Below are 17,814 nucleotides of genomic sequence, written 5' to 3'. Positions count from 1 at the left end.
TCATCTCACAGTGTTTGCTGCTACAACCTACATCTACTGACTAGCCAATAAAAATGAAACATGAAATGGCATATTCATCTTGCTCTATTTGTTTACCATTAGTGCATGCTAATGACGTGTTATTCTTCTATGTTAATTTGTGTCATATAGCCTACCATTAAATAGGTGTCATCATCATACAGTGTACATAGCCTACATGTCATACCCAAGTTTATTAGATCCATGTTGTACAGTGTGATTTGTAATGACCTTATAGGGTTGCTGAAATCGCACAGTCTGTAGCAGGGATTATAACGTATGCATAGTTTTTATGGACAGAAACCATGATCTCTGTATAGACTCATGCTCTATAGTGTCTGGCAAATACATTTTTTGTTTTTTTAAAAAATGAGCAAATGTTGTTGTAAATTATTGAAAGTGATGTTTGTTGAAACTAGACTTCATTGTTATTTGCATAGTGAGCACAATGTTCTTCAAATTCATGTGAAAACCCTACTCTCTGTGTATGAAAGACCCACCCATAAGCCTCTGTTTGAACATTTGCTCATCTCACATGGATCACACATCACATATGCTGTCTGTCCTGCCAAACAGCCTCTGATTGTCTCTTGGTTAACAGTTTGTTCTCATTCTGCAACTTGTTAAACTTCCTAAAGGTGAGGAACCACAAAGATTCTCACCTGGAAAATATTCATCAACCACAAGTGATCTTGTAAAAACACTATGAAACAAAGTTCCTATTACACATTTACTTTACATATATGAATGACGACAATTCAGCTGTTGTGATTTTGACAGCAGCTGAGTATTTGATGACTACATTTCAAGGCTGGGAAATTTGCGGACAACTGTAAACCAGTCTTCAAATGTGCTTTGTTACATCTCTGTTAAAATTGTAATAAAAAGATTCATATATTACAGTTTTTTCCAATTGCTAACACACAATTTTTCAAACTAGTCTGGTTTTATCAAAACACTTAACACAATTCACAAAACCACACACCCAAACTGCAAAATACCTCATATATCCTGCAAAATGAAGCACTGCAACCGAAACTACACAGAGCATTATCAAAATCAAACTTTTGCATGAAATGGCACACACTTCATTCATATTACCAGATTTTTGCCTAACCACCTACACACTGTTGGGCATAATGAAAAGCACCCCCATCTTTAGTATGCTTTGCCATAATACTAAAATATGTATCAGATTTTTCACATGCACAGAAATATTTGCAGATACACACACATGCTGTTGCAACATTTTTATTTTTTTTCCTTCACTACAGTAAACAAGTCAGTACAACATAAGCACAGCAGATATATTTACATGGGACTGAACAAAAATATTCTTACAAAAAACAGTAAACTGAAAAAGAAAATTTCTGAAAAAAAAAATATATTACAGTAAAAAAAAAAAAAAAAAAAAAAAGGCAAGAAAAATAATTAGGCAGCATCTTGCCGCACAGCCGGGTCTGGCCACAACGCCTCGTCAACATCACAGGCAATATCTTCCCTTGCCAGACATCGAGGGAAGAAGCGCCTTGAGTGCCTTATCCATCCCTGAATTGCATCCACATCAATCTCATCACATGCCTCTTCCATGGCCTGCACAAGAGGCATGCGCACAAAGGGCTGCCGGTCGTATACCTTCCACCGCCATGCCGAAAAGAATTCTTCTATGGGGTTCAGAAATGGTGAGTATGGTGGGAGGTATTGCACGAGAAATGTTGGGTGGTCAGCAAACCAGTTTTGGACTGGGGCTGCACGATGAAAGCTCACGTTGTCCCATACTACAACGTACCGGTTTCTTTGATGGTCTGCATCATTCATACGCTCTGGTGGTATGAGAATGTTGTGAAGTCTGTCCAGAAATGTGAGAATATGGGCTGTGTTGTATGGTCCAAGTTTGGCATGACGGTGGAGGACACCATGCATATTGGAGATGGCAGCGCACATTGTGATGTTCCCACCACGTTGGCCAGGAACATCAATAATGGCTCTGTGGCCAATGAGGTTTCTCCCTCTTCTTCTGGTCTTTGCTAGGTTGAACCCAGCCTCATCTATAAAGATGAACTCATGTGGGATTGCATGAGCATCCATTTCCAGTACTCCCTGAAAACAAAGAACAAAAATCACTCAATATGGTGTTATCCAGTACACTGGGAAACAATGTTGTGTGTAGTGTACTGCAGTCAATATAGTACTTACATCCACATATGCTCGTCTGAACTCTTTGTTTCTTTGAGAGTTTCTCTCAAACGGCACCTTATAAAGTTGTTTCATTCTGATTTGGTTTCGCTTGAGAATGCGAGCCAATGTGGACAGACTAACTCGTTGAATGTTGTTGAATAAGGTGTTGTCTTGGATGATGTGGCTTTGAATTTCTCGTAATCTGATTTCATTATTTTCCAAAACCAAGTTTACAATGGCAGCTTCCTGTACCCCGGTGAACATTTGGCCCCTTCCTCCACCATGGTGTCGTCTCTCAGTCCTTTAGAAAAAATAAAATAAAAATATATATAGGGCTTGGACAATGCAGCCTAAATATTTTCCCCCACAGTAGAGTACATTGTACAGGAAACTTGTACAGTTCATGAATGGCTGATGTCATACACTAAGTAAACAGGTGTCACCCAACTGATACACTATGACATGGGGTATACTACATGTGTACTACATGAAATTTTGGTTACATACCTGTTCTCCAGTCTAAAGGTCCGGATGACAGAGGCGACAGTAAAACGGCTCAAGTTTGGCTGCACTCTCTGTCCAGCCTCACGCATTGTCAACCCATGGTTGATGACATGATCTACTAAGGTTGCTCTGATTTCATTTGAAAGTGTTTGTCTTCTTTGGCCATGAACTCCTCTACCTGCTCTACCCCTACCTCTCACTCTTCCTCCCCCTCTTATTCTCAACCTCCCTCTTCCTCTTCCTCTTCCTCTTCCTCTTCCTCTCTCTGCAATGTCTTCCATTGTTGTTGTAAAAAAAAAGGTTCTCACCTGTGGTCTTTTCATAGTGCTTACATCCTGATTGAAGTGTTAACAAATAACCACTGAGGTGTTTGGCCAGGTGGCACATGTAATTGGCCAATTAGCTCATGTAGTGTCATTTTGAATGGCAGTGTTTTGAAATGGCAAACATGTGACTTTATGTCAGATTGTTGTGTCTTATGCAGAGAACTGTATTTAGTGAATTTAAAAAGTGCTATTTTGAAATGCAAAATGTGTGTAAAACAGAAAAGGTGTTTAGACTTTTGGAGACTTGAGAAGAAGTTTTGCTCTCTGTGTGTCAGTTTAAATAATTGTGCTGTGCATGTCATTTTAGTGTGTTAGCAATTGGAAAAAACTGTAATGACTAACATCACCATACGGAGGGCCTCATATTGATCACTGTGAAATATATTGTTATATATATATATATATATATATATATATATAACTAAAAATGCTACAGAAAAATGTCTGTAAATTGACTAGCTGTATTGCATTATGTTACATTGCCATATGACACATGGTTTACAGTTTTTTACGATTGCTTACACACTAAAATTAAACTTTTCCCACAATTAGCAAAACCTTACACTCAAGGAGCAAAACACAATGCTAAATCTGCACAACTATCAGCACATTCTCAGCCTCACACTTTTTGAAAAACACTACACACATTGTTTTGCACAACACTAAACACACTTCTCTACATTAGACACAGAAATCTACCATAATGTCACTTCTTTGCCATTTCAAGACACTGCTTTCCAAAATACCACCCCTATAAACCAATTGATCAAACACAGCCGTCAGGTGTGAAGACACTCGGGTGCTTCACTGTAAACTCAACAATCAGCTGCTATAGTACTATAAAAAGGCAAAATGTGAGTTTATGAGTCTTCAACAAAATGAAAGGCAATGTTGCACTAAGAGGGAGAGAGAGAAACATAATTTTGAATCATTTTGAATGTCCCGGGCCAACATGGTGGTAACATCCCAATGTATGTTGCAATCACACAGAATGTGGTCCTCCACCTGCATGCCAACTTAGGCTCTTACAACACGGCCCACATATTCACATTTTAGACAGACTGCACAAAGTCATCACAGCAGAAGACCAAATGGATGCAGAGCAGATGAGACACATTGTCATATGGGACAATGTAAATTTCCACCTATCTGCCCTGGTCAAAAAACTAGATTCATTAGCATCCACAATTTTCACTCCAATACATCCCACCATACAGTTCCTTCCTTAAACCCATTGAGGAGTTTTTTGTTTGTTTGTTGTTGTTTTTTTTGGCATGGAAGGTTTACAATCTCCAGCCCTGTGATATCCCTCATTCAAGCCATTGAGAAGGCCTGACCGAACTGATGCAGGATCTGTGCAAGGATGGATTCACCTTTCAAGAAGATTCTTCCCTCACTGTCTTGCGTGAGAGGACATCGCCTGAGATGTGGATGAAGCGCTATGGCCAGATCCAGCTAGGCCAAGAGATGATGCTTTGGTGTTTTGTCTTCACAAATATTTTTGTTCATGTAATATATTATATTTAGAATATGTTCTAACTTTCAGAGCAAAATATAACCTTTGGAAAGGCATTACAGTTTTTTCCAATTGCTAACACACTAAAATGACATGCACAGCACAATTATTTAAACTGACACACAGAGAGCAAAACTTCTTCTCAAGTCTCCAAAAGTCTAAACACCTTTTCTGTTTTACACACATTTTGCATTTCAAAATAGCACTTTTTAAATTCACTAAATACAGTTCTCTGCATAAGACACAACAATCTGACATAAAGTCACATGTTTGCCATTTCAAAACACTGCCATTCAAAATGACACTACATGAGCTAATTGGCCAATTACATGTGCCACCTGGCCAAACACCTCAGTGGTTAATTGTTAACACTTCAATCAGGATGTAAGCACTATGAAAAGACCACAGGTGAGAACCTTTTTTTTACAACAACAATGGAAGACATTGCAGAGAGAGGAAGAGGAAGAGGAAGAGGAAGAGGGAGGTTGAGAATAAGAGGGGGAGGAAGAGTGAGAGGTAGGGGTAGAGCAGGTAGAGGAGTTCATGGCCAAAGAAGACAAACACTTTCAAATGAAATCAGAGCAACCTTAGTAGATCATGTCATCAACCATGGGTTGACAATGCGTGAGGCTGGACAGAGAGTGCAGCCAAACTTGAGCCGTTTTACTGTCGCCTCTGTCATCCGGACCTTTACACTGGAGAACAGGTATGTAACCAAAATTTCATGTAGTACACATGTAGTATACCCCATGTCATAGTGTATCAGTTGGGTGACACCTGTTTACTTAGTGTATGACATCAGCCATTCATGAACTGTACAAGTTTCCTGTACAATGTATTCTACTGTGGGGGAAAATATTTAGGCTGCATTGTCCAAGCCCTATATATATTTTTATTTTATTTTTTCTAAAGGACTGAGAGACACCATGGTGGAGGAAGGGGCCAAATGTTCACCGGGGTACAGGAAGCTGCCGTTGTAAACTTGGTTTTGGAAAATAATGAAATCAGATTACGAGAAATTCAAAGCCACATCATCCAAGACAACCCTTATTCAACAACATTCAACGAGTTAGTCTGTCCACATTGGCTCGCATTCTCAAGCGAAACCAAATCAGAATAAAACAACTTTATAAGGTGCCGTTTGAGAGAAACTCTCAAAGAAACAAAGAGTTCAGACGAGCATATGTGGATGTAAGTACTATATTGACTGCAGTACACTACACACAACATTGTTTCCCAGTGTACTGGATAACACCATATTGAGTGATTTTTGTTCTTTGTTTTCAGGGAGTACTGGAAATGGATGCTCATGCAATCCCACATGAGTTCATCTTTATAGATGAGGCTGGGTTCAACCTAGCAAAGACCAGAAGAAGAGGGAGAAACCTCATTGGCCACAGAGCCATTATAGATGTTCCTGGCCAACGTGGTGGGAACATCACAATGTGCGCTGCCATCTCCAATATGCATGGTGTCCTCCACCGTCATGCCAAACTTGGACCATACAACACAGCCCATATTCTCACATTTCTGGACAGACTTCACAACATTCTCATACCACCAGAGCGTATGAATGATGCAGACCATCAAAGAAACCGGTACGTTGTAGTATGGGACAACGTGAGCTTTCATCGTGCAGCCCCAGTCCAAAACTAGTTTGCTGACCACCCAACATTTCTCGTGCAATACCTCCCACCATACTCACCATTTCTGAACCCCATAGAAGAATTCTTTTCGGCATGGCGGTGGAAGGTATACGACCGGCAGCCCTTTGTGCGCATGCCTCTTGTGCAGGCCATGGAAGAGGCATGTGATGAGATTGATGTGGATGCAATTCAGGGATGGATAAGGCACTCAAGGCGCTTCTTCCCTCGATGTCTGGCAAGGGAAGATATTGCCTGTGATGTTGACGAGGCGTTGTGGCCAGACCCGGCTGTGCGGCAAGATGCTGCCTAATTATTTTTCTTGCCTTTTTTTTTTTTTTTTTTTTTTTTTTAACTGTAATATATTTTTTTTTTCAGAAATTTTCTTTTTCAGTTTACTGTTTTTTGTAAGAATATTTTTGTTCAGTCCCATGTAAATATATCTGCTGTGCATATGTTGCACTGACTTGTTTACTGTAGTGAAGGAAAAAAAATAAAAATGTTGCAACAGCATGTGTGTGTATCTGCAAATATTTCAGTGCATGTGAACAATCTGATACATATTTTAGTATTATGGCAAAGCATACTAAAGATGGGGGTGCTTTTCATTATGCCCAACAGTGTGTAGGTGGTTAGGCAAAAATCTGGTAATATGAATGAAGTGTGTGCCATTTCATGCAAAAGTTTGATTTTGATAATGCTCTGTGTAGTTTCGGTTGCAGTGCTTCATTTTGCAGGATATATGAGGTATTTTGCAGTTTGGGTGTGTGGTTTTGTGAATTGTGTTAAGTGTTTTGATAAAACCAGACTAGTTTGAAAAATTGTGTGTTAGCAATTGGAAAAAACTGTAATGTATTGAATGGTTTTGCAATGTGGTGAGAAATAAATATTTTCATCAATGTGCAGTACTGATCTTGTGTTTATATATATATATATATATATATATATATATATATATATATATATATATATATATATATTAATTTACTTTACTCTAACAATATCTCTGAAAAAATCAAACCCAGCCTATATAATTAGAAAAGTATAAAAGTTACAAGAGTTTAAGATTGAGCACAGCAGTGTGTAAATGAATCAAACAGAATCAGAATGTATGAACCATGTGTGCTCCATACGGTGTCAAAGTTGGGTTTTGTTAAATTAATGTAAAGTTTTGAATGAAGTGTTTCATTTTGCAAATGATCTGAAGTGTTGTGCTACTTTGGTGTAGGGTTGTGTTAATTGTGTGTAGTGTTTTGACAAACCGGGCCCTGTTTTCAAAATTGTGCTTAAGCAAATCGTAAAAAACTGTAATATAATTGTACTGTAAGATACTATCAAAACTTTATGGTTTTTGCAAGTAAAACCTATGAATTGCCACATAATTTGGTGGTGAAAAACAATAACATTTTCTGACAGGACATTATCCAGTAATTTTATGGAAATGTCCATTAATACAAAATACAGGTAAAATACATGTGAAAAACCAGATGGAAAATCCCTCCATATTTATACAATACATTGTGCCCTATTTTATTTTATTTATTTATTTATTTATTTATTTATTTTTTTAATTATTATTATTATTTTTTTTTTTTACAGTGTATAGAGACATGGTACATGGTAATAGTAAAAAAAAAAAAAGATGGGACAAATTATATTCCAATGCTTTTGCTTTTCCTTGCAAAACTCTTGCATTCCCATGAGAAACTTTTTTTTTCCACTGCATTTGCTCAAAACAATTGTGATGGAAATAATATGAGATGGGAGGGGGAAAAAAAGTGTATATTTCAGTGCTTTTGCGAGTGAATGTGAAGTATCTCTGGGGAACACAAAACATTTGTGAGAGACCACAAAATCACTGAAATATAATTTTTACTCCCATTTTTGTCCATCACTAGCATATCCACTTAGGGGCACCATAGTTAATGCTAATGCATCTACTTGGAATCCCATACTGAAACCTGGTCAGATTTCTGAATTTTGTTCATTACAAACAAGCCAACAAATGTCTGTGATATTCATCCATGTTGGGAAAGTCAAAAGACACCACAATGACATTTTTATGCTGGAATCACCTTGTGAGAAGACGCTTCAAACCACTGGCTCATTTCCAACTTTTATCATTGCTGATACAGATGCTGCCCTCAGCGTTTCATAAAATAACACACTCTCAGATATGAGTCAAGAGACACCACAGACAATGTTAGGCTGACAGATAACTTTAGCAACTACTTAAATGTCCTTGCAAACACAGCAAGGCATATCAGCAGACTGGATTAAACTGGAAAATGTGCTTGCTTTTTAGCAGTATGTGACCTCAATCCATCTGTATAAGCAAACGTACAACACTTCAAGGAATGTTATGGGTTTCATAACAAGTTAAGCTCAATTAACAACATTTTGGCACAATGTTACCTCAAAAATTAATTTTGACATCCCTGTTTTTCTTTAAAAAATAATTGAGGTATCAGTGAGGCATTTACAATGGAAGTGAATGGGGCCATTTTTTTCAGGGTTTAATGGGAAGTTTATATTTTTTTTATATTTTTTTATATTTATATTTTTTTATATTTTTTTTATAATATCTTAAAACTCAGGCATTATTTGAGCTGTAAATTAGTTAAAATCCTTGTTTTTGTGGTTACAGGGTTTATATTTTAATAGCAAAAAAATTGTAAATTTGGACATATAGGGCCTACCTATGCTATACAGAGAAAAGGTTAAGTTATAAAATGATATTTTCACCATAAAAATCATATGAACAAAGCACTATAAATAAAGGTGACTTGAACTAATCTATTCCTTTAAGAAGATTAGTCATATCTCATATTTGCATAATAGCAATAGCCTACAACACGATGACCCTCAGCACTGAAAGGCACTTCAAACATCTTTCACTTACAGTTTTTTACAATCGCTAGGACACATTTCTCAATACTTAGGTCACTTTTTCAAAACTCTTCACACAGTTCTCCTAACCAACTTTCATCTTGGTACAGCAGTTAATTTCACATTCAAAATGCACTAAATCTACCAAAACACTTCATTCATGTCTCAAATCAACTCATTCTTCCAGAACACTAGCAAAGGCTTTCACCAAGCAAACACACTTTGTCAGTCATAAAACATCGACCTTAAAAACACTAACATCAGTTAGCATTATACAATGTTTTCTTTTTTTAAATTTCTTTATAAAACAAGAATGACACTCTCTACTGCTTATAATTCACCGCAGTACATGTTACATGGTCCATGTTTACATTACAGAACAAAATTATTCCTAAGTTTCCCCTTTTGAATATATATTCCTCTGATAGTATATATTGAATATATTCCTCTGATAGTATGGTAATGAAACTGAAAAATGAATGCTTGTGTAGGTGTTCAGTTTCATCTAATTCCTCTGATAGTATTTGATTTTTTATATTCAGAATATATTTCATAACTATATTACTGTAGAAATGCAGCATATTTCTGCCTTATTCAGTTTTGTATGATGTTATTGTTTTGAACATAAGTTTAACAGTTTTGAAAACAGTATGTAAGCATGTGCAAATTGGCCTGTACGTACACAGAGTTTTGGCAGTTGTTGTGTCTGAGTGAGAAAAGAATTCATGACATTTGAGAGATGTAGTCATTGAATGCATTTTGTGCCAAAGCAATGATAATTGATCCTCAGTTTAGCCCACATAGACTTCTGTTGTGCTCACTGTGTGAAGAGTTTTGCAAAAGTGACCTAAGTATTGAGAAATGTGTCCTAGCATCTGTAAAAAACTGTAATACTAGACACACAACATAGGCTACACAAAACAATAAATTTGACGATTAATATCAAACTGGATGCAGTACAACATGTAATAATAGCTTATACTAGCCTATATGCATGGGCTGTTTGTCATTGTAGAGCCTATGTTGTCATATCTTGTATGTAGAAAGTCACCTACAAATGCTGGCTTTTCATTCCGCGGATAGCAGAGCCACCTGCTGGCTCGCTGCAGTAACTGCTGCCAGGGTCCAAGTGGATTTCTGAAGCGTAAAATGTCATGAATTTTACAGTTTTTTACAATCACTTTGCTACTATTTTCAGAACCTTGATGTAATTTTTCAAAACTCTAGACACAAAACTCAAAACGGTTATCACTTGTAACACAGGCTGTCTAATGTTCAAAACATAGCATTGTGCATTCACATCTTTAAATAAATCTTGCACTTGCACAATCATTGGTTCAAAACACAAATGTACTGTGAAATACCATTTAAACATAACTACAGATCACCAACACACAAGCAACCGATAGTTTCACTGTGTCATTGTTCTTACAATCATTAAATATTGTAGAACAAAATAGGTGATACAGGTTTCATTATGTACATGTTCTCTGTAAAAGTACTGCAGTAGTAGAGAGAATACTACAGACACAGTGGAATCACTGAATAAAGTTTGTAATATACTGATGCAAAACACTACAGTAAAATCACAACATTGGTTTATTTGAATCAAAGCAAAAATAATTGGCTATGAAATAGAAAAGAAAAGACAGTACTGTAAAACATCAAATGCAGTGTTCCTCAACTCATATTTACAGTTTTTTACAATCACTTTGCTACTATTTTCAGAACCTTGATGTCATTTTTCAAAACTTGTACTTGTGCTTGTACTGTAAGAAACAAAACAGGAGTGCACTGCAAAAAAAAAAAATGCTGTTCTTACTTAGAGTTTTTGTCTTGTTTCTAGTCAAAATATCTTAAAGTTCTTTCATCAAGAAGCATTTTCTTGACAAGTAAAAATTATTTTCTTGTTTTCCTGAAAACAAGAAAATAATTTTTACTTGTCAAGAAAATGCTTCTTGATTTAAGAACTTTGACTAGAAACAAGACAAAAACTCTAAGTTAGAACAGCATTTTTTTGCAGTGTGAGAAGGTGGTACAGTATTTGGGGCCATAGACACAGTGTCTGATGAAGCATTATGATAAAATATTAGGCTACATCCATGGATATTGTAGTCTAATTGGTTCATGCTCCATGCTAATTGGTGACAATGAATCTCATTAACCTGAAACTTTCATGATTTACAGTAAACATGGAAGATTGTTCTTCTGTTTCCATACAACTAGAGTAATGCAACAGTTACTTATCATTTTGAACAGTTGTATCAATTTATAGTTAGATCATTGTAAGGAAATGAACAGACACTCATTTGAAATGTAATGTGTGAATTGCCTTATGAAATAGTAGTAATTTGATGTTAAGTTGTGTCATATTGAACAGGTGATTTTTGTTGAATGAACAAATGATCTAAGTTTTATGTGTATTGTATCCAAGCAATTGAGAAAAGGGTTAGAGTTTTGAAAAATGTGCATTTTGATCATTGGTTGTGATTTTTGTGTCTAGAGTTGTGAAAAATGACATCAAGGTTCTGAAAATAGGAGCAAAGTAATTGTAAAAAACTGTAAATAGGTCATTCTGATGTTGCTTGATTTACAGCAACGTCTAGGCACGTAGTGTAAGCTATAGTATTAATGAGCTTAGTCTTTGCAATAGTAAGATTATTTTGCTAGACAATAATAGTAGGATACGATAATTCCGTAGATGACTAGAGACCTACCAAGATCTGCCTTTCAGCCAATCAAACAGGCCTACTGGGCGAACGTCGAGTAATCTAATTAATATTCATGAGCCATGAGTCAAACGTAGGATTAGTGGGATATATCTGATGGTCACTAAACTGGATGTGATACCGTCCACTGTCAGTAGAGGTGCTGTTGCTATTTTAATGACCTTAAGCAACCTGTTACGTGTCATCATGAGTGGTTCAAACTTAAGAATAAAGCAGGACAAAAAAGAAAGAAAGAAAGAAAGAAAGAAAGAAAGAAAGAAAGAAAGAAAGAAAGAAAGAAAGAAAGAAAGAAAGAAAGAAAGAAAGAAAGAAAGAAAGAAAGAAAGAAAGAAAGAAAGAAAGAAAAATAATCCAGATATCAAAATTACATCAAACTACATTTTCCCCACAGTGAACCAGTTATAGAAAAGATCACATTAGAGTGCTTCATACTGTTCATGAGAAGTACAGCTGCCTGTTAGAATTCATCTAGCCTACACTAAATGATTTTTTAATTCTCACATCGACTTTCAAAGAGAAAGAGATTTTGATCCGTTGCTTTAGACATATTAAACTACCGGTTATGATAATTATAGAATGTGTGCATGTGTGAAAGAGAAAGTGTTTATATTTGTATATATCATTTATGTCATTTTATTTAGGCTAGGTTTACTTATAATTTTAATCCCTCCTACGATATATTTTATTTTATTTTATTTTATTTTCGAAAAAGCCCTTTCAGTAGGCTTTTCAATGTGTATGAAATGTGGCATAAATAAAGTTGCTTTGTCTTAACTTGTGTAAAATTAACGGCACATGCAACATGGTGACATAGCCTGTATTATAACATTTACTTGGTCTATAACTGCAACTTAACCCTGCACAATTAAAAAAAAAATGTATTTAATTATTTTGTGCAGAATAATTTTTACACAAACACTGATATGTAGCTACACAATGCTTCTTTCAGTGTTTAATTTATATTTTCAGAAATTCATATGTAGGTCGAAGCGCACGCTGCAAGGTCAGAGGAGGCATGGAGACAGCGATTACCAAGTCTGAGGCCTTGAGCGATCCTGCAGATAACGAGGATATTGAGTGGGCCAATAACTAGGTTCACCGTGTTGCCAGTGCTGCAGTAGTGCACAATAGCCTGGAGGTGGAAGCTTTGCGTCAGGGACATTCAAAAAATCAAGCGGTGCCCTCACTGCCCTGCTCTTTCCTTCCTAAAGAGACAACAGTGACTGGAGAAAGTCAGAAAGGAAGAAGAGAATGAAGATGGTGTGGGAAGATGTCTTGACGATTCCATACATGCATATAGATTTTTTCCCATAGGCGTACTCATTTATGTTCATATAAGCATGCAAACATTGGTCTTTTGTGGTTTTGGTTTTGCTGCTTTTTATTTTCCCGACGAATCAAATTAAAAAATATTTATTTAATGAGTTAGTTAGTTTGTTAATTTAATCATTTAAAAGATAAGCCGCTGAAGGGGATTGTCCTTCAGGTGACTGACTGCGTCTGTCTTTTTACGATGCATTTCAGCACTTAATAGGCCTACTCCTTGTATAAGCACTTGGTTTGAAAACTAGGCTTTTCAAATTCACGGATACTGCTAGAGGGTGTACATTGTAAAATCAACTGAAAAATGACTTTTATAACTCTTTACTGACAGGCGTAATGAATTAACTGACCTTTATTGCACTGCAGATATAGCCTTACTTTGCTTATTCTATATGAGCTGGAAACTTTTTTAGCCAGATACTCTCAATCAGTGTTAAATCCTTAAAATAATAAGATATCTAATTTTCAGAATACGGTTTAACAGGACGACAGCAAACACATGCAGAAAAAAATGACATTTTCACCGACAGGTGTCGCAGCAGGTCAGGATGCCATGCAGAAAAGAGCAGTTCCCACGTGTTAACAAGAACTAAGCAAATCTGAAGTCAAAAGTCTAACTGCTGGGTTGAAATTGCATCTCTGTTTTAAGAAGAAACATTGCAAAATGTGCACTTCCATTATTTGCCCTTCAGGCATAGTCTAATGCTGGTTTTGCGCGTTTTGCTGGTTTTGCGCATGACAAACTCATTTATAAAAGTTCCTGAAGCGTAATTCAAACACAGCACATTGTGCTACCGTTTTAGTTAAACATTTTATTAATAAATCAACAAACGTTATAGCCTATACATATTTACAGAAGAAGCCCAGTACCTACGTGAAATAGCGATAAGAATCAATGTTTTCATGACCGTTTTTAATTTGATCACGCTACATCAATAGTTCGTTAAGTGCAAAATGTGTTTTTATGTAGTATAAAGTGTTGCCGTTAACCATCACCACACAGGATACACGCATTTCATGTGTATACATATGTGAGCTGTGTGTATCCCGCATTCATTGGCTGCTTCACGCGCACAAGTTCATCCTCCCCCATGACGCGCGATAAATGTCCGTCCTCCCGCATCTCTGCTGACAGACAATCACAGTTCTGCTTTGCGTCGCTTCTGCGTTTGTTTTCTTCCAAAGTGGAATGCAACTTAACTCAGACAACTTATCAAGTTTTGTTCTTTAGAAGAGTTTTTATGGGTTTGTTCTTTCGTTGGACGTGCATTTAGGTATTTTTGCGTTATGAAAAACATAACTGGAGTTTTTGACAGCCTCAGTACAGATATGCATTCAAACCAGATTACCTCCAGCAGTTATCACAGTCTGCACAAATCCCAGGAATCACCGACTCTTCCGGTCTCCACCGCCACCGACAGCAGCTACTATAATAATAACCAGCAGGCCGGACAGTGCGCTGGCTCTCCGTACGACCAGATCAGCTCTTACCAATACCAGAACAACAGCATGAACAGCGTTCAGTACAACACCAAATCATATGAATTGGGCTTCGGCAACGCTTTTGGTCCCTACGGCACGTACGGCTCCTGCTCCTCACCAACTCCTGCAGATGCTGGTAAATATATCTCTCTCCTGTTATTGCTCACTTGGGGCAATTCGTTGTAATTTACATTAAAATGGTACTGTTAGTATTTATTTACTGAGTAGCAGTGAAGAAAAACAATTATTACAAGTTTATTACATGTTTATTACAATGCATAAATCATTATTTTGTAGAGCTGATTTTAATTGCGCGTGTTATTCTAATTATAAGCTAATTTGTGAAACATAAACGTTGTTTTTTATTACTGCATTGCGGTTTTATTTCGAAAGATTCGTTTCCGTGCGGTATTTCAGTTCCTTCTGACGGTTTGTATTTACAACTACGTTTGTTTGTTTTCTCTCCCAGAAAAAGAAGAAAGTGAACCTGAAATTCGAATGGTTAATGGAAAACCAAAGAAAGTCAGAAAACCGCGAACTATTTACTCGAGTTTCCAGCTGGCGGCCCTGCAGAGGAGGTTTCAGAAGACTCAGTATCTGGCCTTGCCGGAGAGAGCTGAACTAGCCGCATCTCTGGGCCTCACGCAAACACAGGTAGCCTACAGATGCTTTCCACATCGAAATAAAACCCCAACCATCCAGCAAATACGCTTTCATTATGATTTAGTTTAATAGCATAAATGCTCATTAATCTCTGACAAAATTGGGATTCAGTACACTGAAAATGCTGGTTTGTTTCAACTCAAATTTGGGTCAAATATGGACAAACCCAACCGTTGGGTTAAAATTTTAATTTCAAAATTTAACCCAACGGCTGGGTTTGTCCATATTTGAACCAAACTTGGGTTGAAACATCCCAGCATTTTTGTGTAATAATAACAACAACTTTTAAATCTTAATAATAACACTCCTTTATTCATAACATTAAAGCGAACAGTGCGTGTGATTATTTCAACGCTAGTTCGGTTTGATTTATTATAAAATGTGAAATTAACATCCCATATACATGGTAATAATGAAAACAATGATATATATTTTTGTAAAACATGATTCAGCGGCGTTGTTCGAATGCTACTCTAGATGCTGAATTGTTTGTTTGTTTTTCAGGTAAAAATCTGGTTCCAAAACCGTCGTTCGAAGTTCAAGAAGTTGTGGAAAAGTGGAGAAATCCCGCCCGAGCAGCATGTGGCCTCCAGCGAGTCTCCACCTCACCACTCGCCGCCTCTCAACACGGCCTGGGACTTCGCCCATAACCAGAGAATGAACACTGTAAACACGGGGGGTTTGTCCAGCAGCCCCCCGAACACAACTACCCCTTCATTTCTGACAAACTACCCCTGGTACTCATCCACGAACTCTGCGACCCATCTACAGCCACCGCATCATCACAACACAACTGTTAGCGCCGGGACCATATTTTGACTCGACTGACTCAAAAAAGACTGGGGAATTCATTTTGTGGACTTGCAACAAATGACTTTTAGGCCTGTTTTCCAGTCTGAATGGTGAGACCTCTTCACCTTTGCCACGTTGATCATTGCCAGTTCGGTTTGGGCGTAACACTGTTTCTCTTCATGCAATGTTGTCAACAAGCAGACACTAAAGAATCAAACATATACAATTATTTTTGTATTTATTTATTTTGTTCTATGGGTGGTGGTACATCAATGGATTAAACCCTACTATGATCCAAAGCCTAGAGAACTCACGTGGACATTATTGGAGTGAATATCACAGCAGGGTGTAAGAGCACATGTAGCACAACCTGAAGCTGTTCGGTGCCTTTTGAAAATAACTTAACTGTCCTTTCCCACCGTAAATGTGTTTCATGCGCCTGTCTTTAATTTTAGACTTTATGTTAGATTTATATTTAGAAAGTAAGGTAAGTTGGGAATTTGGTGTCCCTCTCTGCCCGTGTGTTCCTCTGCGTCTATTTAATAATGTTGTCATCATAGGATATCATATAGGGTTCTCACTGTTTTAAATAATACGGACAAAACACTAATGAAAAACACTCGAAAGCTACTGATTGTCCTAAAGCCATGTTCACATGTAAAAGGATATTTTCTCTGGAGTACTTTGTTTTATTTATTTTGAAATCCGAATGAACATTTCTGCCACTATAATGATTCAGACTTATTTAAATAAAATGTTTCATGTGACGCATTGTATATGTATTGATTCATTGGGGATTTCGACTGTTTGTTGGGTTTTCATTTTTATTTTTTTGTAGATCTGTCCACGCCTCCCTCTTTTTGCTTCGGCGCCAGTTAAGTCTCTAGTCTTTAATAAGTCTGGCTGGAGACGCGATGCAACGTCTTGTAAAAGTTTCACACAAAACCCACAAATTCACCTTTTGTTGACTAACGTGACAGGTGTGTCCAGCTTACTCTGTAATAAGTAGGTCAAGAGAGTTTATGTAGCTTAACTTTTTTCAGGTTCAAAATAGCATGAGGACGGTTTTCTCTCTCTCTCTCTTTTTTTTTTAATTCACTAAAGGAACATGGTCTGACGTTCTTTCAATTTTGGAGACATACAACTTAAAGACAAAGGCTCGGGGAGCCCGACAGAAGCGAGACGCGCTACAGAGCCTCGGGCTGGGAATGAGCGCGCGAACACGCCCCGGCATGAAGGCGTTCGGCTGGGTTCAGACTCTCTGGAGTCAGAGCTCTGCGCTCCAGACTTTTTATGAAGTCAGCGCAGCCAAGAAAGCATGCAGGCTCACAAATGCCCCGAGCTAAACAACATGGAAACATTTTTCACAACTTCCACAACCCCACGCACAACACAAGGCCTTTGTTATAGGGTCTCGGCTGCGTGTAGCCTACATTAATTTCCCATGCAATATTACAAAGGAAAACTTGTTTATTTGTTTAGAAGCTTCGTAGAAAATAAAATGCCGATTACGTACAAGGGCATCTGAGTGATGCAACATGCTCAAACTGGTACTGCAATGATGCATGCACATTTAGTGCAACAATTTAAACAAATAACGCACTCAAATTAAAAGGTTTAATCGCTCAAATATTTTTTGTTGTTGTTTTGCAACAATATATGGCCTACCGTGATAAAATTCAATGTCACTTTAAATGAAATTACTGATAAAGAAAACTGTAAACTCGAAATATATATATATATATATATAT

At 37.1% G+C, this 17,814-nt stretch overlaps 1 protein-coding gene across 1 annotated transcript; it reads left to right on the top strand.

The window, feature by feature from the left end:
- The first annotated feature begins 14,413 nt into the window (after window positions 1-14,413).
- dlx2a (distal-less homeobox 2a) lies at window positions 14,414-16,257 on the top strand. The gene is made up of 3 exons (XM_067410074.1): window positions 14,414-14,744; window positions 15,078-15,262; window positions 15,776-16,257. Exons 1-3 carry the CDS (start codon window positions 14,414-14,416, stop codon window positions 16,088-16,090), a joined length of 831 nt encoding a protein of 276 aa, XP_067266175.1. The 3' UTR covers window positions 16,091-16,257.
- Window positions 16,258-17,814: the final 1,557 nt, after the last annotated feature.

This window comes from Chanodichthys erythropterus, chromosome 14 (assembly GCF_024489055.1).
Source record: "Chanodichthys erythropterus isolate Z2021 chromosome 14, ASM2448905v1, whole genome shotgun sequence".
NCBI classification, from domain to species: domain Eukaryota; kingdom Metazoa; phylum Chordata; class Actinopteri; order Cypriniformes; family Xenocyprididae; genus Chanodichthys; species Chanodichthys erythropterus.
The sequence above is the reverse complement of the archived record's forward strand: the minus strand, read 5'-3'. Positions and strand labels throughout refer to the sequence as shown.

Coding starts and splice junctions, on each gene's coding strand:
- dlx2a (XM_067410074.1), top strand. CDS start 14,414: ATGAAAAACATAACTGGAGTTTTTGACAGCCTCAGTACAGATATGCAT. Junction 14,745..15,077: donor ACCAACTCCTGCAGATGCTG/GTAAATATATCT, acceptor TTTCTCTCCCAG/AAAAAGAAGAAAGTGAACCT. Junction 15,263..15,775: donor TGGGCCTCACGCAAACACAG/GTAGCCTACAGA, acceptor TTTGTTTTTCAG/GTAAAAATCTGGTTCCAAAA.